This window comes from Lactuca serriola, chromosome 3 (assembly GCF_051521515.1).
Source record: "Lactuca serriola cultivar US96UC23 chromosome 3, Lser_US96UC23_V15, whole genome shotgun sequence".
Classification (NCBI taxonomy): Eukaryota; Viridiplantae; Streptophyta; class Magnoliopsida; order Asterales; family Asteraceae; genus Lactuca; species Lactuca serriola.
This window is the reverse complement of record NC_136410.1, coordinates 109,133,348-109,157,065: the sequence shown is the minus strand read 5'-3', so window position 1 is coordinate 109,157,065 and position 23,718 is coordinate 109,133,348. Positions and strand designations below refer to the sequence as shown.

Below are 23,718 nucleotides of genomic sequence, written 5' to 3'. Positions count from 1 at the left end.
AAGCATCGACAGAACCGGAAGCGCCCCTTCTTTCAAAGAGAAGAGGACGGATTATTCACATTTCATTTGATGGTCTTTCATTCTTGTATTGGATTTCACCAAATGAAAAAGACTCATTTAATTTTAAGAAATTATTACTTTTATAACTATAAAAAATCTTTCTAAATGTAATGACTAGAAGTGCTACTGATAATAAGGATCCACAAAGAAGAGCCGCATAGCTCAATATCATCATACTTACGTGCATTATTAACCACTCCGATTGTAGAGCAGGTACTAATATTGTGGGTTTACGTATTTTAGTTAAAAGACCCAAAGATTCGTTTTAACAGTCTAAAATAGATAAATATAAGAAAAAATAGTTATGTTATTTAATATATTTAGTTATCTATACAAACAAGGTATACAAATTCATAATAGATTTCATCTAGATTAAATGAAATCCATGATTCATTATATTACTTATTAAATACATGTATATTTTCATTCAAATTATATTCTATCTGAATTGAATTCAAAATGTTTAATTTGAATTCATTTTATTCGCGAGGAGCTGGATGAGAAGAAACTCTCATGTCCACTTCTGTAGTAGAGATGGAATTCAAAATAAACCATATATATATATATATATATATATATATATATATATATATATATATATATATACATACTAGGTTACAACCCGTGAAAACTACGGGTAAAATATTTATAAAATTTTATTAAACGAATAAAGTATAAGTTTTATTTAGACAAGATACAATTTGCACCCTTTTTTAATTAGATAATATTCAGCATTACTTGAATACACACAAATAGCAATTTTCTTGTCACCTACATAAGCACCTTACATTTCATTCACCACCAACAGAAAGTTCAATATTAAAATTACATGTTTACTAACTTCAAATAATCATTTGTGTATTGGCTCTAGGCTTGAATTTTGAGACATTCTAATGTTGTATACTTTATATTATCACACTTTGAGCTTGCCTTAGTTTATGTTTGTTTCCAAAACAAAAAACAACACATAAATTATAGAATGAAAAGCAAGTTCAAACTTGATAACTTAATTTTGGTGTATAAGCATCCTACATGCACCGGCAAACCTGTTAAGTAATCAGGCTAAATATTATTTCAAGAAAAGTCACATCAATGAGAAAATAAGATATGATCACCATCTCATTATGAAATTTTATAGGGATGGAACTTTCTAACCCTTTTTCTTCTTTGTGTGATGTTATGATATTCTTTCTGTGATGTTATGATATTCTTGCATATGATTATCAACAACAGTGTAACACCTTAGTAGCACTTATTTTGGCAAAAATACTTGTAAAGTATGATATTGTAATGCGAAAAATAGAAAGAAAAAAAGTTTCATTCCAATCACACCCACACTCACCCACTTAGATGATTCCTTCTAAATACAAAGATTTAACATAAACCAATTTTGAACGGGAAGCTAGATAGTGGGTCTTCCCTCCCATCTACTTCATATTTTCAAGATAATCATGAGACAACGTGATTATATGGGAGTTGATTTGCAAATAAACCAAGTTGTGTGATCAAATCTTGAAAAAAAACATCCATACCTATAGCAATTTTGACTTGTCTGAGTGATACATTCCATACCCTGCCATTCCATCTGCAATGATGACCTACATGTAAAACTTGCTACATTTGATCGAACATAAACTCAATAGAACTCTTTTATATGACATTATAAAGGAAATTTATACCAAACGATGATGATTGGTTTGACATTATCTCATACTGAGACATGAAACCCAAACATTGATCCTCAATTATAGGAAATCCCAAAACATAATCTCAAAAAACCCAAACCAAAAATAAGACCAAAAGGATGTAAATTTATGCTTTAACCCCTTTTCCATAACATCGTGATCCTCTTGGAACGTTCATTAAACACCTGTCAGACATCATCAAACAAACAACTCCATTAACAAAAGACTAAAGACCGTGATCTATGTCATGAACTAAATGGTAAAAAAAAAAAAAAAAAAAAAAAAAAAAAAAAAAAAAAAAAACAGGACCGAGTCGGAAACTACTTTCACTAAAAACAATATGCTACGAACCTGATCAAAATTCCTTAAAATTGCAACAACAAAAGGGAAAACTCTACAAAAATCAGGTGGTTTGAAGTGAAATTTTTCGAAAAAAAAATGAATAAAACCAAAGAAACGACATACTTTAAGATCATGAACATGACGAAAAGCCAAAATGAAGAATCAAAATCGTAACAGAAGAAAGATTAATACATTGATGGTTTGACAATGCCACTAATGGACTGAAGAAATTTTACTTTTCTCTTCTTGGAAGAAACAATCCCAATTGAACCGAGTGCCCTGTAACGAATTAAACACCATGGACATAAAAATCCACTATTTTCTAGTAGTTTATGATCGATGAAAGTTGGGAGAAATCAAATGAGAATCATACCTCGATTGAATTGAAGGTGATCGATGTCTCATAAGCACCAGCCTCGGTTAATTAGGGTTTGAATAAAAAGCTCCGAGTAAGACGAAGATGAAGAACTTCCTATCCAGGTGTTCGAGAGATCGAGAGAAAGAGGAAGAAGATATGTGTGTGATTTCTTGCATTTCTTTCCCTGATTATGTGCGATCATGGTTTTTAAAAATGAAAAAGATAGATTGGGATTAGGTTTCTATGAACGGAAAAAATTGATTGTAAATAATAAAGTTTGGCTGATTTGATTTTCGATAAATTTGGAATGGGTTACCTTAATAATGTTAATTTATTCGAGATTTTTGGTGAGGAGCACCCTGATTTATCGTTCCTGATTCCTGAATGCCAAGAAGCAGCAAGAAAACGGAATGTAGAGATAAGGAGAGGGCAAATTCGGAAGTTCACTTTGAAAATTTTTGGGTGAATAAGACGCCACGTGGCAAAAAAGGTTTCTTTTATTAAAGAGGTATATATATATATATATATATATATATATATATATATATATATATATATATATATATATATATATATATATATATATATATATATATATATATATATGGTGAAGTGCGACAAACATACATTCGCTAGTATACATCTAGGTGTAAGACTCATGTGTTACATGAGTTAATTAAAAAAAAAATAATTATAAATGTCTAAATATTTAAGTACTTTGGATTTATAAAAAAAATAAAAAAATAATGAATTATTAAAATTGATTTTTTTTTATCTTTTAAATTTAAATAAATAAACAAAATAAACTAATGAGTTTTAATTTATAAATATTGTAATAAGAAGGTAAATCCATTAATAAAATTGATATTCATTTATTACTACATTTATTGTAATTATTACATTTAAATATTATGTGAAATTTATTAAAATATTAAAAACCCATAAACATATTCTTTTATTAGAAAATTAGAATAGGGATAATGAATATTTCATTTATCTCAACAATTAATGAAAATTATGAGCATAAAAATGAAAGCATTTGCAACAAGAAATTGTGTTTAGCAAAAATAATGAACATGGTGAACTAGAGACATAAGCACAAAAGCAAGTCTTATCCCAACTTCTTTGATGAGATTTTTTTTTCTTTTTTAAAAAAATGCTTCAGAAATAATACATTGAAAGTCAAAGATAATGAAAGAAGAAACAACAAAATAAAATTTAGGAACTTAATCAACATATATATATAACTTCCATGTTTCCTACCACATAAAAACAACCATTCTTTATACAAACATGAGTCTTGAATGATTACTATCAAAGTCAAAATCAATACATAACATAACCCAAAAAACTTACTACAACTTTATCAAATTCTTAAAACAATAAGTACCCAAAAGATACCATCCAACAAGAACAAATGCAAACAATCCCAAAAACCAAACAAAACTAACTCCTCCAAAAATAATCCCCACAAAAAATATAATCACAAATGGCAAATAAGATTGAATCATAGATTTCACACTCACCCATTTTCCTTTCATCAAAATCATTATTGCCACATTCACCACATTCCACCCTCCACCTTGAAACTCCAATCTGTTCAAATTGTTAGCCACAAATGAGTGACAATTACAAGTTAAGATATTGTATGCATGATGTTGATATTCTTGTGTGCTTTTTCTTAAAAAATCATCCCATGTATGTTCATGTTGGTTTCTTCCTGACTCCACTAGCTTGTATTCTTCTTCACTTCTGTACATGGTGGCTGGATGGGATGTTATGGAGCACTGTTGTAGATCAAGGGTAAAATGGTCATTTACTCCTAACGTTAAAAAAAGAACAAACTTTGTGTACAACACTACTTTATCCAAAAAAATGGTGGTTAGATACGGAGTTATGGAACGCTGTAGTCATCGTATGTTTAGTTTTATTTATCGTTTTTAGTCAAAAGGGTAAAGCGGTCATTTAGTCCTGTTGTAGAATATGACGGGTAAAATGGTCATTTAGTTGTAACATTCAAAAAAGAAGCAAACTTTGTTATTCAGATGAAGGGTAAAATGGAAAATTGTAGTCAATGTTTATTTACTTCTTTAACTTCTAGACGAAGGGTAAAATGGTCATTTATCCTTAGATTCATAGAAGAAACACAAACTTTGTGTGTACAGCACTTTTATAACAAACATGGTGGCAGGATATGGAGTTATATATAGACTATAGAGCACTAACACTGTAGTCAACATATGTTTACTTTATCATCATTTATAGACGAAGGGTAAAATGGTCATTTAATGTTATTTAGATGTTCAAAAAGAAATAAACTTTGTGCATACAACTTTTAAGTGCTCCAGACATCATTTACCCATACACGACTTAATGAGGACAAAAAGAATCAAGCCATTAATCTAGTAAGTTAAATATGAGTTTTTTTTTTTTTTTTTCTTATTCTTTATCATTAAATTACTTATATAATGATGTTTTACAAATTTGCCCCCATTTAGTTTTGATCAAATTAGAAGTGAGTGTACCTTATCTTTACTTATTTGGATGTAACGAGTGACAGCTCCAAAAGTGAAGTTATCTACACACACAAAGTTAGGTCCTGCAAAGTCTAGAATGACTCCATCTTCTCTGCCTATACCAATATGACCAACAAAAGGAAGAAGCCATGAAACAACAGGAAGAGGTGTCCATACAATGCAACATGGAAAACGAGATCTTGATGGATCAATTTGCATGTTATGTGTTGGAATCTTGTGATCGATCATCATGTTGTGGTTGTGTTCTGTATCTGATTCCAATTCCATTGCAAGATCTGCACACAGTAATATGTGAATTGATTTGAGCATCTTTTTGTGCAAACAACAAGATCATTAATCAGCAACAGTATAACTCATCATCATCATCACAAAAGTATGATTCTCATAGTTAGTAATTGCGAGATCACTACGATTTGTCCAATTTATCATTTCTCAATCGAGCTTAAATTTGTGAAAAATATAGAAACCTAGCCAGTTATGGCAACAAAATTGACAGTTAGCACCATGTGTAAGAGCAATGCCCTAATTTTCCATGATCAACGAAGTACAGATTTTCCAATTTATCATTTCTCAATTGAGTTTAAAACCTGCAGTCGGTAATCGCAACAACAATGACAGTTGCAGAATGTTTTTGATCGTGATTAACACATAAGAAACAAGAATTCGGCATAAATCTACATGACAAACGATCTACACGACGAAACAAACTAAAAGTGAACTCATTTCCCCCAAAATATCGAAATTGGGAAATTCCAGCTTCTTTTGAACAAGATCTAACACGACGAAGCATATTCAAATTAAGATCCGATAATCTGAAATGACGAACAAGCGTATAGATAATTAATTCGGGGTACCTGTGTTACGATCAACAACCCTTGAACAGGAAGTTATGACGATGCCAAGATCCAGGAACTGACACCTTCTTTTTTAGGTTTAAAAAAAAAGTCAAGATCATACTTTGACCAATAGGAGGACGATGTAGATAAAGATAATTGTACAAAGGATAATGACACAAAGGATAATTAGGTTTTCAGTTTGTCCATATTAATTCAGTAACATCTCGTTTCGAGTTCAACTTAACGAGAGAAAAGAAAGGAAATGAATGGAAATAAAAAAGAAAATAAAAGAAATTGATACTCCCAAGTTTCATTATAGAAGAGAAGTGGAGGGAAATGAGATGATCACTTTCCTTTCGATTTGAGAGGATTTGGAAAGAAAGAACAAAATGATTTATTTTCCTTCCACTTCTCTCCAACTCGGGAATACAAAAAAAAAATTTGTTTTCCTTTCTTTTCTTTTCTTTTCTCTTGGACCTTTTTTTCTCTTCTTTTCTTTTCTTTTGTTAAACTCGGGAACGAGGCGTAAGAGTTTTTTGTGCGTATTAGACAAATATGGTTGTTATTACCGTTTAGAAATAGTCATTTTACCGGTTTCTTCATGTTTCGTCGGTTACAAAGTGAATACATGTTATATACGGGTGTTACGTGGTTATTAGGTCATTACATGGATTATTAGGTGGCATTTAATGTATATTTGGTCTCTTTAATTTAGGGCAAGACGAATCCCCAATCACTCTCTCTTCACTCTCACTCAATCTTCCCCACCCACTGTTCTTACTTCGATCAATCCACGATCAAATGGTTGAAGATGATACACCAGTCGTTGAAGTCCAGTACAACGAGATGTTCATCAACAAACCATTTATCTATTTTGATCCAGATAAAAAGGAGATAATGTATGCCGATTTCAGGGAGAAGGGGTATGTTGAATTCATTGCTCACCTCAGCGTGATTACTAGAAGAATGTGCAAAGATGTATACTATTGTCCAGATGGCCAAACATTGTGTCAAGGATTGGCCACATTGCATAACGAATGTGATTACCATGAATTTCTTGAGTGTCTTCATGAGAAAAAGAAAGTAACTGTGTATGTGGACCATATGCATGAACCCCTATTTGACTAGATTCAAATGGAAGAGCCTGAAGTTGAAGATGATACCACCTCCAACGCAGATGAAGATGTTGATTCAATGTTAATAGATAAAGAGTGATGGGAACGTGAGGTGGATGATGAGGATGTTTCAATGAAAAGGGCAACAACAACTATTCAGAAGAAAGGCATGTTTTTGAACAAACTTTGCCCAAATGTTGAAAAAGAAGAAGATTCTAATGTTGAGCAACTACCACCTGTATACCCTGTGCACAATTCTGAGCAACAATGGGATGAAATGGCTCCTGTGTTAGGTATGAAATTCACCAATCCTACTAAACTTAAACAATGTCTTACCAACTATGCTGTTAAGCATGGTTATGATTTGTGGTATGAAAAGAATGATAAAAACAAACTTCTAGTGAAGTGTTGCAAAGATAAAGAACCTACATGTCCTTTTCGGTTGTGGGCTCCTTGGACGCGAGAGGAAAGGACTTTTCAGATTAAGTCACTTAAATCAAGTCATAAATGTGGTAGAGTTTTTAAAATAGGCTTAGTGACTTACAAGTGGATAGGGAAACAATATTTCAATATACTTCTGGAAAACCCCAGGCTTAGTTTGAGGAAGATGAAATCTCAAATCTCAAGAACATATAACATCATAGTTAGCATTGGACAATGTAGAAATGCAAAAAAGTTTGCATTGTCTGAGATAGAAGGCACTCTAAAAGAGCCTTATAGTAGGTTGTGGGACTATGGCATAGAAATCAAAAGAGCTAATCTAGGATCAACTATGAATATGGAAGTTGACTATACCCTTGATGGAAGTCTAGTGTCCAAACGGTTGTATGTATGCTTTAAAGGTGTAAGAGATGGTTAGGTAGAAGGGTGTAGACAAATCATTGGGATTGATGGATGCTTTCTCAAAGGAATTTACAAGGGTGAACTCTTAGTTGCCGTGGGTAGGGATGCCAATAGCAACATGTTCCCCCTAGCTTGGGTTGTTGTAACTGTTGAGAACAAAGAAACTTGGAAATGGTTTCTTGATCTACTCATGGATGATATTGACAGAGGCAATGGAAATGGGCTTACTCTTATATCAGATGGACACAAGGTACTACTCATGTTTACTCTTAAATTTATAGTTTAATTATTACTTAATATTGTAAATTGTACAGGGTTTAATTGAAGCTATCAAGGAAAGGGTTCCTCATGATGAGAACATATTATGTGCTAGGCACATACTAGCCAACTTCAACACAAGGTTCAAAGGTGAACATTTTGAGAGCTGTGAAGGCTAACACAAAATAGAGACATGAAGCTGCTATGCAAGAGATCAAGGAATTAGATAGGGGGCATTTGATTATCTCATAGAAAGGGACCCTAAATGTTATTGTAGGGATTTTCAAGAAGAAGGAGTATTTTGTGATGCTGTGGAAAATGGAATTTTAGAGAGTTTTAATGCTGAAATAGTTCAGGCTAGACATAAACCAACAATAACAATGTTGGAGGATATAAGGGTTTATGTGATGTAGAGGTTATACCATTAAAGGAGTAAGGGAGAGTCTTGGGATTTAACTATATGCCCAAGCATTAGGAAGAAAATAGGAGATTTGAAGGAGAAACAAAGGTAAGAATGTTTGTATTTACTTGTTAATGTTTATACATGTGTTCATGTGTTCTTACCTGTTTAATGTTTGTGTACAGATTTTGGGATGTGTACCCTTGTGGGTATCAACAATTTGAGGTGGTATTATGTAATGACATGTATGTAATTGACCTGATCAGAAGGACTTGTGGATGCAGGAGATGGCAGTTGACTAGAATACCCTATGTACATGGAGTGGCTGCAATTTCATCCATGAACTTAAACTCAGAGGAATATGTAGCTAGTTGTTACAGTAAGGCAACTTATCTCACCTGCTATGCATACATTATTCATCCTTTGAATGATAGCTCTTTATGGACACAAAGTGAGTACACCAAGCCTTTACCCCCAAAGAGTAGAATGCTACCTGGTAGGCCATCTACTAAGAGGAGGAAAAGTACAGCAGAAAGAGAGATATCAAGCACACACACAGTATTAAGAGTAACGCAGGTGCCCAACAAAAAGAATTCCAATAACAGGTGATCTGGCTCCTGGATCTTCCACTCCAACTCCAATTCCAACTCTAGGATCCACTTTTGCAACTCCAAGATCCACTCCTGCAACTCTAAGACCAAGATCCACTTCTGCAACTCTAAGACCCACTCCTGCAACTCCAATACCAAGATCCACTCCTACAACTCCAAGACCAGGATCCACTTCTACAACTCCAAGATCCACTTCTACAAGACCAGTTCAAAGTGAAGTTTAATTAAGTAAGAGGAAAGCTTCAGAAAGAATCATTAAACAGTGCCTGAGGAAAAAAGTGGTGCCCAAGGATGGTAGTGGTTGTAGTTCAGAGAAACATGTAGATTTGGCTTGATTGTAGGTTTGATGTTGAACTCTTTTGTTTTCTTATGTATGCATGTGGGGTGTAAGTGTTAGGTAAGCATGTGATGGTTGAATCTTTTGATATTAAATGTAATGTTGTACTAGACTAAAGGACAAAACTATCCAGATTTTGATGCTCTTTTAATGCTGAATGGGACACTTTTTTAATGGTGTTTGTTTGTTGACAATATTACCCTTTAATATATTTTCTGCTTTAAATCTTTTAACTAATTCTTGGTTGTTGAATCATACACTTTACAGATGTACTTTGCCTTCAATTTGGTTGTTCATTATTATTACTGCTTTTACATTACACTAACATTGGTTGTTCACTATAATAGCATTTTAGATTTCAATACACCATATTAACATTACAATTATAGATTTCATTACCAAAAGCTTCATTTGCATTCATACATATGATTTCATTATATTATAGGTACCCTTACAATCAAAATAACAAAATTATGGGTACCCTTTATATTCAAAAGATGTCTACTGCATCATAATTCCATTCAATATAACTTAACAAAGTACAATACAAACAAGACAATCAAAGCTACTTTATGCCATTTCATCTTCTTCTTCATTTCATTCAACTCATGACTAAGACCCAAAAGCTCCTTTGTGACCCAATCTTTAACAACCCATTCCCAAAATCCACACTTTCTCCTTGCCCTCTATAAAAAATGAAAAAGAACAAAGCTTTAGGATAAATGCCATAACTTACACACTTATAACAAAGATTTAAAGAGAGAAAAGCTTCAATCTTCAAAAAATTAGGGCATGTTCTGAACCTTTTCCCCAGATTTTGTGGTGTCGTGGAGACTCGAATCTAACTCGGGAGCCCACAGTAGCACATGATTCAGTTGTTTGAGGTGGAGTCGGTGGAGGCTTGCGACATCTTCATCTGTTCTTCTTCAACTCTTCAATTTAGGGCACAAGAAATATGGGACATTGTTTGAGGTGGAGGCGATGGGGTGGTTATAGGCATGCCACCGGACACGTAAGCTGCCAACTAAGCTGTTTTGTGAATACATGTCAAAGCTAGTGGGAGCATAAGTGTTATGTTTATAATAATCATCGTGATAGTGGGAGCATAAATGTTATGATTGTATGATTATTAAGGCCAGTATTGCAAGTTAGCAATATTAATTATAGAAAACAAGAGTTATACTTTGCAAAGTAGTAAGGATGTAAAGTTGTTTTGCTATAATTAAGGGAGAGAATATTGTACTTCGTTTCAAAATCTAAAGCTTAGATTGAGAAATTTTAATAAGTTTAGTCAAAGGATACATAGTGTGTTCTTAAAATTCGATTATGATTACGACATTCCTCTTCATATTTCGAATTATGAGAACGTAGCACGTAAAATATTATAGCAGAAGATTGATAAAGTATTAAATCTTCATGTAACACATTGTGCATCGTGTCCATACGCTTCGGGTATAGGATCGATTGCAAATGCTATAATATTTGACCATTCTAAAATTTTCCAAATGTCTAGCGCAATTAGAGGGAAGAAGGACAAGAATTGGTTTTGACTAAGATAATTAAACAACTATCAAAGGACAATCCAAAGTTCGCCGAGGATTGGTCGCTTGTGAGTAGTTGGAAGTATAGTATTGGATGGATCATGTCGACATTATTATGAATAGATAAGATTCTATTAAGAATGAGTTGTCATATGGAAAATATGGAAACGTGTCCATATTGGGAATTGAATATTGAAAATCTATGTCTAGATTAGAAACTTTTATGCAAAGGATGTTCAAAGGAATGTACTTTGAGTAAGAGACATCATATCTAAGGAATTGTATTGTAACAATCTCCGATAGAGGACTTTGTAATATCATAGGCAATAGTCATTGTGACCTTTTGTGCTATGACATTACGAAAAAGGATTATTGCATAAAATGTTAGAATCTAACATATTCTATAAGTGGCAAGAATTTGATATATATATATATATATATATATATATATATATATATATATATATATATTTCACTTATGAAAAAGGATTTGGAGTTGTGAAATGAGTATGATTGGAAATGTGATCATTTGATCTATTTCACAAAGTAAGAACCATAAGTAAACATTGTGTGCATGATAAGAGCATGGGACAAGTGTAATAATTCAAGTAAGAAGTTGATTACCCGAAACAACAAATAATGAGTAATCGATATGGTGATAAATAAAATGTGTTTTAATTATACTCAAAGGTTTGAGACCATATGGGATTAGTATTATTATTGTGTTTCACTTTGCATGTTTTGACTTCCTGAATAATTTAATTGGGTTAGAATAGTCAAATTATTCGAACGGGCCATAGTCGTTCATATGTTGGAAGTAGGTATGAATAAAGACTGTCATGAATTGGTGTGTGGATTGTCTAAAGAGCATTAGACATAAACAAATGTTTGCTGCAACGTTCATGAGTGCTTATGAATATGATTTGAGCATTGGATTAAACCTACGCTCACTTGGATCACTCCATAAATTGTATCACAAGTGATTGGTGAGACGATAACATCTTATATTCTTGAAACCGAGATGTGTGAGTTGTATCTTACAAATCGGTTGCACATTGATAATATGTAAACGTACCAGTAACTTGGTGTCATAAAACATATTGTTGTGTGTGATTCGGTGAGTGAGTGCAAGCGAGCATTGAATCAAAGTTTATTCGTTCCTTTTATTCAAAGTAGGATAAAAGCGATATCTTTGGGCCCCTCGATGATTTAGTGATGACAAACGTAAATGCTTGGCCGGGCTAGGGCTAATTTGATTTGTTCAATTAGTCAGTCGTCATAAATCGGAAGTCGAGAAATAGTATAGAAAGAATGATTTGAAATCATGTCTTATACGATATCTAGAATGGAGGAATATATGATCCCTTATCTAAAGGACACGTGTATCTGATAGGATCAAAGTTGACAGCGGCTTTGGGAAGCTGATCAGGATCTGAAGTCATACACATAATAGTTATTAGACTTATCCAAGTGGGAGACTGTTGGATTAGTGTCTAAGTCCATAACTATTTTGGTATGTACTTGACCCGATGGTGCATGGTCCTTTTGGGTTGCCTTCACCAAAGCAACTTGATAGGATGAATTATGGAGAGAAAGGATAAATATGATTTATTAATATATTATGGGAATAATATGTTAAAGGAGAAATCATATTGTTTAATTAATATTAGTCAAGAATTAATTAGTAATTAGTTTTGTGACTAAAAGAGATTAATTAAACTTAAGGGACTGGAATTGTAATTATAAGATAATTGCAATTTGGGCTATGGATTGCCTTATACTAAGGAGTGGACGAATTCTATGGGGAAACCCATTAGAAATCGTCCAAGGCCTTTAATTAAAGGGTCCATGGGTTGCTTAGGGCTTAAGCATCCAAATTAGGGTTTCCTTGTTAGATAACCCTAATAGCCTCACTATATATAGAGCCCTTATGCTCAAAAAACGTGCTGAACTAATAATCTAGGGTTTCCACACATTTTTGAGAGCCTCTTTCTCTTCTCTTCTTCATCCTCTTGCTCTTAGTGTTTGTGAATCATTAGAGGAGTGACATTTGTGACTCTAAGCTTTCTAAAGTCATTACAAGGAGGATTTGTGATTGTTATTGCTACATAACAATCAAAGTATGATCTAAACTCTAATTATATGTTATATTGATTATCATATGCTAGATCTAGGGTTTATAGTCTTGGATAAATTGTATGTACAATAGAGAAACCTAGATCCAAACATTAGGGTTTGTATGAGCACATAGGATGTTCTTGGCCAAAACCCATCAACCATATCATGTGTTAGAACGTAAAGATGAAGCCTAAAGAAAATAATTCTCCTAAGATTAAGTTTTTGGGCCTATAAAGATGAAATTTAAAGAAAACAGTTATCCTAAGATTTGAACTCGAGACATCTAAAATGCAAGGAAAGCATCTTAGCTAACTTCACAAAGATAGGTTTTTGTCTTGAATCACTTGCAGTTTTTGTAGAAAATGAATTTGGTATGCTCAATTTATATACAGATTAATTTCGAGTTCCCTTATGCACAGTAACTTATTGCTATTGGACCACCATCAATTTTTTTTCTTTTATTTTCTTTTTCCATCGGTGGTCTTCGCGATGTTTCCCACCGCTTATCTTACCTTTCTCCGCGCCGCCGCTCCAATCGATCCTTCCAGTTTCAAAAGAAGCGACAGTCTCTCTCTCTCTCTCTCTCTCTCTCTCTCTCTCTCTCTCTCTCTCTCTCCTAAACACAAAGTTTATGATACTACATCTGGTGGTCTCTCTGTGCTCTATCTATTACCCCCCGTCACTCGGCCTTTAGATCATTGGTGACGCTCTCTACCGACTATGTAAAAGAACCCTAATCCATGCTCTTTGATGCAGACGGTCCGGGTAAATACCTTGAAATCTAATTTCATTTATTCCCTTTAAACTTCATCACTATTTCTGATGTGTTTTTTGGGTGGAGTTTAATTAGTTTCATCGGTTTTGTCTATTTTTGTGATTGTCTGGCGTTTTTTGGGATTTAATGGGTGGAGTTTGATGGCCTACGGAGTTTGAGTTCGAGTTTAAAGGAGAGGGTGCCAAAAAAAATATTTTTTACTATATTGTTTCCAATATACTGCAATTGATCATGTACCTGAATTCTTTTTGTTATTTTTTCTTTTTTGAAAAATAGAATCTTCAAACATGCTTTTTTTCCTGGTCTTGGTAACTTTTTTTTTTTTATTACTTTTTTATGTTCTTTTATCTATGTTTGTGCAAGGAATATGATCACTTGCCTCCATCATAACCGAGGAACAAGATTCAGTTATACCCCCAACCACTTGATAATCGATGAAATGCTTGGAGCATGATGCTTCTGTCATTGAAAGACAATATCAGCAACCTAAACAAAAAATGTTAAGGTAAGACAAGATCAATTTTTTTCTTCTGGAAACATGAAAAATAGGTAACTGTTTATGAGTTTAGGACATTTATTAATTTTGTGTTAACATTTTTACTTTGTTTTAATCTTATTTTGATATCGCATGTTTACAACAATATTGCTATTACAGGTTATTATTAGGCTCACATAATACAGAATTAGAGACCTGAAGCCCAACAACCTCATGCCCAATCTAAGAAAACTCAGCTTAATCCTAAGCTTGCACAAACCCGAAATTTGTTGGTGTTTACGGTTTCCGATGGATCCCATTAACTAAAATTACAATATCACCTTCTTTAAATAAGACCAGATTCCATCAAAAACTTTGTAATTTAAAAAAAAAATAATGAAAAGAAAACAACTTTAACCAGAAAATTGCTCTTCTCATTGTTTTTTCAATTGCTTAACAGAACGAACAAACCCTGTATGTGCTTTCAAGGATGCGGTGTCGTCAAATTACGAGTGAGTCTAATTATTTTCTTGGATTTTATATTTATAAATAAAGTATGCTTATGTATTTTTAAATTCCAGAATATGGAGAGTAATTTTGGAAAGAATTTTTGTAGAGAAGAGCAGAAGTTGAAGAGGTTGGACGCCCTTATGAATGACAGTCATTAGTTACAAAAATATAATATGTTTTGTTTTATGAATAACAACCATTAGTTACAAAAATAGAATATCTTTTGTTTTAGAAAGAGCTAATATGAAGCCTTTACCATGAATGGCTTTTAAATTAATTAATATATTTATAGGTAACTTCAATTCTTGATCGACCGATGCAGTAATAATGCTCATAAAGGTTTTGATGATTTTGATCGGAACTTTTCGAGCACGATTGGTGGCGCTAAAGCTGTAGATACGAATATAAAGGTACCTGCTTAAAAATTTCTTATTTATAGTGATTTAGAAGTATATATTCTGCCAAATGCTTTAATTTTCATCACTAGACCAAATTTACAGTGATGTATTTGTACATGAAACATCAAAGTAAGGACCAAAACCAAGAATAGATTTCTTTAGGTAGAAAAACTGAAAAAATGTGCTAAAATTATTGACCAAATTTGTAAATTACTTGAATTTTAATTAGACTATTTGTGTTGTGTCAGTTATTAAAGGATTGGGTTGTTCCGTTATCCAATAGGTAATCATCTTGGATTCTCTTTTTATTATTTTTTTGTTGTCGGTCGGTTGAATGACACAATGTTTGGTGTAACGGAATTGGGGAATGAATGGAATTGTTCAGTCCATTAACTAAAACTACTGAATATCATTGTTTCTTGATAGTTTCCTTTGTTCAAATGTTCTAAAATGTATATCTAAATAGTGTTGGGGTTTTAATACTCTATCACGCCATTCAGTCCTAACTCGAGAGAATATATTTGATACTGGATTCACCGGTAGAAAATCCATTGTTTTCTACACTTCGTCCTTTACATTTACATTGGATTATCTTACAACTTGATTTTTCTTGTGGTATTTGCGATATCCACTTCTACTTTATATCATTTTTGAGCATCGTACTTTCAGAGCCAACAAACTATAGCGACCTACTTTCGTGACCCACCAAACATTAACAAAAAATATTTGATCCGTGCAACGCACGACCTCTTCCCTAGTTTTAAAGAAAAAACTAAAATCGAGGTGCGCAAGATTTGAAGCCAAGTCCTTCCATATATTTACTAGATCCGTATATGTTTTAGAGCTTTACCATTGATCAAGAATTATTATTATAATCCATATTATCCCCATTAAATATAACTAGTAAAAAAACATGTGCTTGACTATATGACTGTCTTTTTTTTTCTTTTTGCTAAACTTTAAAAAGAACTAAAACGAATGTAGGATGTTGTAATTGGTTGAATCTAAAAGTACAATGTTTAAAAACAAAATGAAGTAAAAGTAGATGTTGTAATCATTAGCAAATTATATTCAAACGAGAGGACAATGCTATCATGGACGACATATTGCTATTATCGGAAAAAAAAAGTGAAAGTACATTTAGCATCCATGTTGAAACGTAAATTATCATTCTCAAACATTTTATGGCTTGTTGAAACGTAAATTTCATGTAAATTTTGTCATTGGAACACATTTGTCAAAATTCACAATTTTGTAACAATACATTTTATGTAATTATCATGATGGTTCAGGCTATTTTGGGGCAAAGTAAAACGCTTTAAACTGTTTATATTGATATATGTTTTCCCACTAAGAGCCTTACTTTGATGGATTGTTAAAAAAAAGTGTGTAAGAAATGGAAACCAAAGAAACAAACCCAGAGACTGCATATCAAACTAATGAATAGTTGATGAATTGGATTTCAACATCCAATAAGGTGTACTAGGTCTACCTAGGATGCCCAAGTCAAACTACAGGTAAAATTCAAAAAAGTGAAGGAAAAAGTTATGTTGTAGTCCAACATCTCAGGGCCATCGTAGGATGCCTGTTTGGGACGAGGTGCGTTTTACGGGCGTTTCAAGTTAGGACAACCTTTTGACATAAATTAACATCAAAACTCAATGTATCGGCCATCCAAGGACTCCATCTAGGATTCCTAACATTTTCAATGATGTTATAGTGTATTTCCAAGATGTCAGAGAGCAGGATAAATTTATTAGGAACCATTCCAAGATGCACATGACGATTTTAACCTCGTATTCATTTTTTTTGCTTCGTTATAAATAAGACGACCTATATTTGGTTCAAGAGACTTCATGTGTGATTTCATTCCACTTTGGCAATTGTCAAATACTTGCAAAGCATACTTAAACCTTATCAATCCATTCTCCTTCCGAAATCAAAGCCTTTATTTAACGAATTCAACGACTTTTATGCAAGATCATCCCAAGTATTTGTAATGTCTCGCTTTTGAAGGTAGTTTATTTTTATTTTATTTTATTTTTATTTTTTATTTTTTTCATTTTTATAAAACAACATTCATTTCATTTGTGCCAAATACCAATGTTTTACATTCAAAAGTCATTTATCTTATTTCATAGTATATGCGAAAGCAGGTTGCCAATGCGTGTGTACAGTTGAGCTTCACCCTTTTTATTATCTGATGGAGTACTTGAAAACATTTAATATTAACTGGGTAAGTGTCAGGCTTAGTGAGTTCCACCAATATATTATATACCACAATACAGATACATGTATACAAATAATTTGTGTATCTTAGACTTACGACCTACACGTCATTTCGTGTTCAACACGGGTCTACGTGTTACTTACGGCATACATGTCATTTTGTTAACACATGTTAACGTATACTTATGGCCTACATGTTATTTCGTTAACACGTGGGCTTATAGGCTCCCGACCTCTTTGTCGTTTTGCCATCATCCCCTAACTAATTCACATTACTTTTAAGCAAATCAACAATCATGCACATATATATATTACATATTCGGCTCTATAGACACATAGAAAACTATACTACAACTCTACACTATTGGTTCCTATATCATAGCATACATGGATATATATTAACACACATAATTTAGTGAGATGAACTCACCCGGACAATTGCTCTGACAACTAACAACAATCTACTAACGATCGAACCGACAATTAAGTACTAGACGAGTATTACCTATAATACTATCGCTTATTATATACGAGGGAAATCCGACAATGTGGGTTAGAATAATCACTAATCCCAATGAATACAAATAGTTCTTGTGACATCCCCAAAATCATGATAAAATTTTTCATTTTTAAATTAAGAGAAACGATTTTTTTCAAACAACCAATATCAAAATCAAGTATCAAATACAAATAACTCCAAGATCAGTGTATCATAAATCTTTAAAACATAATGTCGAAGGATGTGTACGATCACATCTTCTCCTTGACCCACTTATCTGAAGTACTTGAAACATAAACTTAAACCGTAAGCCAAAGCTTAGTGAGTTCCACCAAAGTACCACGCATAATCATACAAATAACAACATGCATATATGAGCCTTCAACCTGATTGGACCACCGCACTTGGCCTAAAGACTATCTGGACTGCTCTTAGAGCCTTCAACATGATTGGACCGCCGCACCGGGCCTACAGCCTGTTTGGACTGCTCTCTAGGCCTTTGTCCTGCTGGACCGCCTTGTAGGCCTTCAGCCTATCTGGATCGGCATGGGTATCTTGGCCTTCAGCACAAAGCAGGACCAACTCAACCCAACTATAACACTCCAATCCAGGTATTCCATTGTTTACCCTCAAGTATTTCTTTTGTGGCAGAAAGTATCCTTCCATACGCTGGGCGTACATTTGGGTACGCTTAGTGTACGCATGTGTGCGCATCGAGTGGCTGCAGCTCGTACGCTGGGTGTATGAGCAGGTATGCGGGGTATACACGAAAGATGTCTAAAACCCTAATTTCTTGACTTGTACCCTATTTAAATAACCTTATATCATTTGGACCAAACCCTAATTAGCCTCTATAGCCTCATTTCGTCTATAACCCTATTTTTTCAAGAACTTGTGAGTTTTGAGCTTAAATGTGTGTGTTGGTGACTTTTCTAAAGGGCGGTCAAGCAGAAGAAGGTGGTCACCAAGCCTCGGATGTTATTGAGCTTCTAGATCCTGCATCTAGTTCATCTTAAAGAACTTCTAGAGGTAAAAAGTCATAAACTTGTAATCTCTTTTGCTAGTTTGAGTTAAGGTTTTGTTATGAAGTCCATTTTTGGTTCTTAGACCCTTTCTTGTGAGTTGAGCAACTCCATGGACTGGGATTGTTAGATCTAAGCTCTCTGAGCATGCTTGATGCATAAATATGCCATCTTGAAAGTTGTATTGAGACCATGCATGAGTTTAAGGTCTCAAAAGTTGTCTTAATGGGAGAAATGAAGTATTGGGGACCCATGTGGCATGCAAGGGCATAAAATTGCCAACTTTATGCCTTAGGAGATCCTAATAGACATATATATGAAGTTAAACATTAAGATCTTAAGCATTAAGCACTTAATAGACGTTTGTGCATGGGCTGTTTGTACGTTGGGCGTAAGGTTGTGTACGTCGCGCGTACGACGAAAGGGTTGAGTACGCTAAGCGTACTGATGTGGTACGCTGGGAGTACACATCACAGAAGAGTTGGGCTTTGTTGGGCTTACAAGCTTATTGGGCCCTATTCATCCTTAGGCCTGGTCCCATTCAGAGTTATTGGACTTTGTTCTAGTTTGGGGCATTGATGTCATGATTTGGCCTTACTGGGCCATGTGGCCCATTGTAGTTTGGACTTTGATCTTAGGCCCATTAATGTAGGATAGACATTTGGGCTTTAATGGAGGGCCTTAGAATGAGATGTTGGTTTGTTGTCTATGTTGTGGCTTAATTCTAATTAGGGTTGTTGGTATATTTGTTAAGTGTGAGGTTTTGGGCTAGTAGTCGAGCAACTTTTGTCTTCAGCAAACTGAGGTGAGTCTTCTCACTATACCAATAGGTTGAAGGCACCAACGTCGGCCCATTACTTGATATGATATTTCTATGGTTGAATATGTAATGGTTTGTTATTTGGTATTTATTGATTTATGTGAAGCCATGGGAGGAGCCAATGGCACTTGGTAAGATCATGAGGGGGATCCCATGGCCCTTGGGTATATGACCATGGGGGTAGCCCATGACATCCCAGTTGAAGACCATGGAGGATTCCATGGCAAATTTATGTGTATATGTGCATGACGCGTGGTTATGTGTTTTGTGTATTTTGGAAAACTCACTAAATGTATGTTTACAGTTTTGTTGTGTGTTTCAGGTACTTCTGGCTCTAAGGGCATGGGCCCGACTTGATGGCGCAACGTGCACTCTCCAGTATTTCCGTACTACTTGTTTTGGATACTATGGTCTTTTGAACAATATGTTATGTAATGGAATTTTTGGAAAAACAAATATGAATGAGATTTCTAATTATTAAATGAAAAGTTTTACCTGAATTTTTGGACTGTTACAGGTTGGTATCAGCGACTTGATTTGAGGGATTCGAGCACACTCTCGGGTGTGTCAAAACTCAAACCGAGGAAAGGGTAAACCCTTTTTCAAAAGAAACCAAAAGTTAAAGTTTTCTTGAAAACGGTTTTCGTAAGTAAAAAAGGGAGAGTGCAATGCGTGTAATCGGCCGAGCTCAAGTAAGTGTTCCCAATGTATTAGCCATGCTATAGTTATATTTGGAAATTGATATTGAATTGATTATTTGCTAAGTGTACGCTTTCAAAGTTGTATATGTCGAAGATTACATAGCCCTAGAATGATGGATTCTGCCTTATTCAAGTTTCTTTTGAACAAGATCTAACATGACAAAGCATATTCAAATTAAGATCTGATAATCTGAAATGACGAACAAATGTATAGATAATTAATTCAGGGTACCTGTGTTCCGATCAACAACCCTTTGAACAGCAAGTTATGGTGATGCCAAGATCCAGGAACTGACACCTTTTTTAGGTTTAAAAAAAGCCAAGATCATACTTTGACCAATAGGGAGGACGATGTAGATAATGATAATTGTATAAAATTTTGGGAAAAAATCAATCTTTTAAAACCACCCGACCAATAGAATCAGTTGGACCGGGACCCGGTGAACAAACGATTGTTGTTTTGTAAGCCATGAATTCGTCATGGGCATTTATTCATGGTTACCATATCATGTATTAGCACGTAAAGATGAAACCTAAAGAAAACAGTTCTCCTAAGATTAAGTTTTTGGGCCCATAAAGATGAAATTTAAAGAAAACAGTTATCCTAAGATTTGAACTCGGGACATCTAAAATGCAAGGAAAGCATCTTAGCTAACTTCACAAAGATAGGTTTTTGTCTTGAATCACTTGCGGTTTTTGTAGAAAATGAATTTGGTATGCTCAATTTTATAGAAAAAACTAAAATCGAGGCGCGCAAGATTTGAAGCCAAGTCCCTCCATATATTTACTAGATCTGTATATGTGTTAGAGCTTTACCATTGACCAAGAATTATCATTATAATCCATATTATCTCCATTAAATATGACTAGTAAAAAACATGTGCTTCACTATATGACTGTTTTGTTTCTTTTTGCTAAACTTTAAAAAGAACTAAAATGAAAGTAGGATGATGTAATTGGTTGACTCTAAAAGTACAATGTTTAAAAACAAAATAAAGTAAAAGTAGATGTTATAATCATTAGCAAATTATATTTAGGTGCAAACAAATGAAAGTACAATCCTATCATGGACGACATATTGCTATTAACGAAAAAATTGCAAGTACGTTTAACATCCATGGCAAGTGTACTTTTGCATAAATCCATGAGCAAGATAGGGATGACAAATCTCACAAATTCATAAATCGACCTTTTGTGAATGAGAATGACTTTCATAACCAAAGTTCTATCAAAAGCCTCATTTAACAAAAAAAAAGTAATGAATCCTCAAGTATTTCAAACAAACCTATATTTAATCTAAGAACACCAACAATTGGCTCTTTGTTTTCTATTGCTACTTGTAATGAAGAACCTGCAAGATAGCCTGTAACATTCATAAAAATTATGAAAAATTTCAACTTTTAAAACCGACCCAAAGTCATAATTTGTTTACAACATAACTTTCCAAACATGTTCAATATCAGAGTTTTCCTAAGATCACAAGTACAAAACATGAGGATGTGTACAGTCACATCTTTGCCTTCCCACGATCCTCTGAAGTATCTGAAACATAAACCATAACTATAAGCCAACGCTTAGTGAGTTTTCCCCAAAGGACCAACACAGCACATAATCATAATAACGACAACAAACATCATGCATACAGAGCCTTTGGTCTAACTGGACCACCTCGCAGGCCTACAAACTATCTAGACCACTCACAAAAACTTCAGCATGACTAGAGTACCTCATCGGGCCTTTAATATATCTGGAACATTCTCCGAGCCTTCGCCCTGACTAGTATGCACTTCTGGCTTACAATCTATCTAGGCCGCCCCGGGTCTGTTGGCCTCCAGCACACAACAGGACCACCTCAACCCAACACACCGTCACATATCAAGATATATCATATCAACCCTAGCTAGCATATACAGACCGTCATACTGATCTGACAGATCTCTAACGCATAACAACATACTCAATACCAAAACACAGATCTAACAGACCGATAATGCATATCAACATACTCAATACCAGAACATAGATCTAACATATCACTAATGCATGGTAGCATACTCAATACCAGAACATAGATCTAACATATCTGTGATGCATAACATCATACTCAATACAAGAACATCGATCTAACAGATCACTAATGCATAGCAACATACTCAATACCAGAACATAGATCTAACAGATCGCTAACGCATAACAACATACACAATACCAGAATATAGATCTAATAGATCACTAAAGCATAACAACATACTCAATACCAGAACATAGATCTAATAGATCACTAATGTATAGCAGCATAATGAATACCAGAACATAGATCTAACAGATCACTAACGCATACAATCATACGATAAACCAAGATAACAATCTAAAGGGCCGCCCTTGGTGTCTTCGAACTGAAAGAACAGTGAGGAAAACTCACCTCGCACTGCCGAATCTCACAGAAAGAATCTATGGTTGTTGCCATGCTAAAATCCCCGCGCTACAATCACCAAAATAATCAACCATCAATAATCAGATCTGGTCCACACTAAGTTCCCAAACTACAGTAAAAGACATTTTTACCCTTTACTCAACATGATCCAACCTAGGCCCAAACCATCAATCCAAAGGACCAAAATCCAAACAAACACTTGAGGCCTATTCATGGCCCAATTTTCCAAATTGGGCTCAAACCCTTACATAGGCCTTGCCCTAAGGCCCAACAACATTCCTAGTCCAAAACAATTGCATTCAGATGGCCCATAAAGTCCTAAGCATCAAAGCCAAAAAGAATGGACCAAACCGAAGCCCAAAATGCCGGAAGCCTACTGACTGAGTATGTAGAGGGTACTCAGCTATACGCTAAGCGTACATGCTTTAGGGCTTGTACGTTGCGCGTACTGGCTTGTATGCCCAACGTACTCCTCTCATTCAGCTATCTTACGCATTAAGCTCTTATTCCATAAAGAATTTACTCCACAACCTAAATCTGACTTCCTTGGACAAATTTATCATGTAAAGTTGCTAACTTTACATTCATGCATGGCTAAATGAAGATCTTAAGCTTAAAAAGGACTTAATATGTGACCTAATTCATGGATGAGACCCAATACCCCATAAAGTTGGCACCTTTATGTTTAAGGAACTCCCAACAAGCTTAGATCTAAAAGAATAAGTCCTTTAAATGTCTTAACTTAACATCCAACCCAAAAGGGACCAAAAACATAACAAATCAAGCCATAAAGTGATCTAAACATCTACAAGCC

The 23,718-nt window shown here is 34.2% G+C and overlaps 2 protein-coding genes and 1 long non-coding RNA gene across 5 annotated transcripts; 2 read left to right on the top strand and 1 right to left on the bottom strand.

The window, feature by feature from the left end:
* Window positions 1–3,657: 3,657 nt before the first annotated feature.
* LOC145093013 (protein RTE1-HOMOLOG-like) lies at window positions 3,658–5,980 on the bottom strand. Its single transcript, XM_079031043.1, has 3 exons — window positions 5,837–5,980; window positions 4,971–5,257; window positions 3,658–4,232 (listed from the first exon to the last, which is right to left on the bottom strand). Exons 2-3 carry the CDS (start codon window positions 5,247–5,249, stop codon window positions 3,801–3,803), a joined length of 711 nt encoding a protein of 236 aa, XP_078887169.1. The 5' UTR covers window positions 5,250–5,257; window positions 5,837–5,980; the 3' UTR covers window positions 3,658–3,800.
* A 1,086-nt stretch (window positions 5,981–7,066) lies between these two features.
* On the top strand, window positions 7,067–8,447 carry LOC145095608 (uncharacterized). The gene is made up of 4 exons (XM_079033459.1): window positions 7,067–7,787; window positions 7,842–8,026; window positions 8,091–8,176; window positions 8,312–8,447. The coding sequence occupies exons 1-4, from the start codon at window positions 7,067–7,069 to the stop codon at window positions 8,445–8,447; spliced, it is 1,128 nt and encodes a 375-aa protein (XP_078889585.1).
* Window positions 8,448–13,599: 5,152 nt separating this feature from the next.
* LOC145094621 (uncharacterized) lies at window positions 13,600–15,707 on the top strand. 3 transcript variants are annotated; one of them, XR_013703441.1, is made up of 4 exons: window positions 13,601–14,321; window positions 14,472–14,803; window positions 14,873–14,928; window positions 15,094–15,707. It is a non-coding gene; the product is annotated as an uncharacterized LOC145094621 (long non-coding RNA). The 3 variants fall into 3 exon arrangements; XR_013703442.1 differs by lacking the exon at window positions 15,094–15,707 and having other exon boundaries at window positions 13,600–14,321; window positions 14,752–14,803; window positions 14,873–15,085; XR_013703440.1 differs by lacking the exon at window positions 15,094–15,707 and having other exon boundaries at window positions 13,602–14,321; window positions 14,873–15,085.
* Window positions 15,708–23,718: the final 8,011 nt, after the last annotated feature.

Bases quoted from the DNA above. Each gene is read 5' to 3' on its own strand.
- LOC145093013 (XM_079031043.1), bottom strand. From the start codon at position 5,249: ATGGAATTGGAATCAGATACAGAACACAACCACAACATGATGATCGAT. The intron at 4,233-4,970 runs GTACACTCACTT...GATCTACAACAG, and splicing joins TCCAAATAAGTAAAGATAAG to TGCTCCATAACATCCCATCC.
- LOC145095608 (XM_079033459.1), top strand. From the start codon at position 7,067: ATGAAAAGGGCAACAACAACTATTCAGAAGAAAGGCATGTTTTTGAAC. The intron at 8,027-8,090 runs GTACTACTCATG...TAAATTGTACAG, and splicing joins TTATATCAGATGGACACAAG to GGTTTAATTGAAGCTATCAA. The intron at 8,177-8,311 runs GTTCAAAGGTGA...ATGTTATTGTAG, and splicing joins CTAGCCAACTTCAACACAAG to GGATTTTCAAGAAGAAGGAG.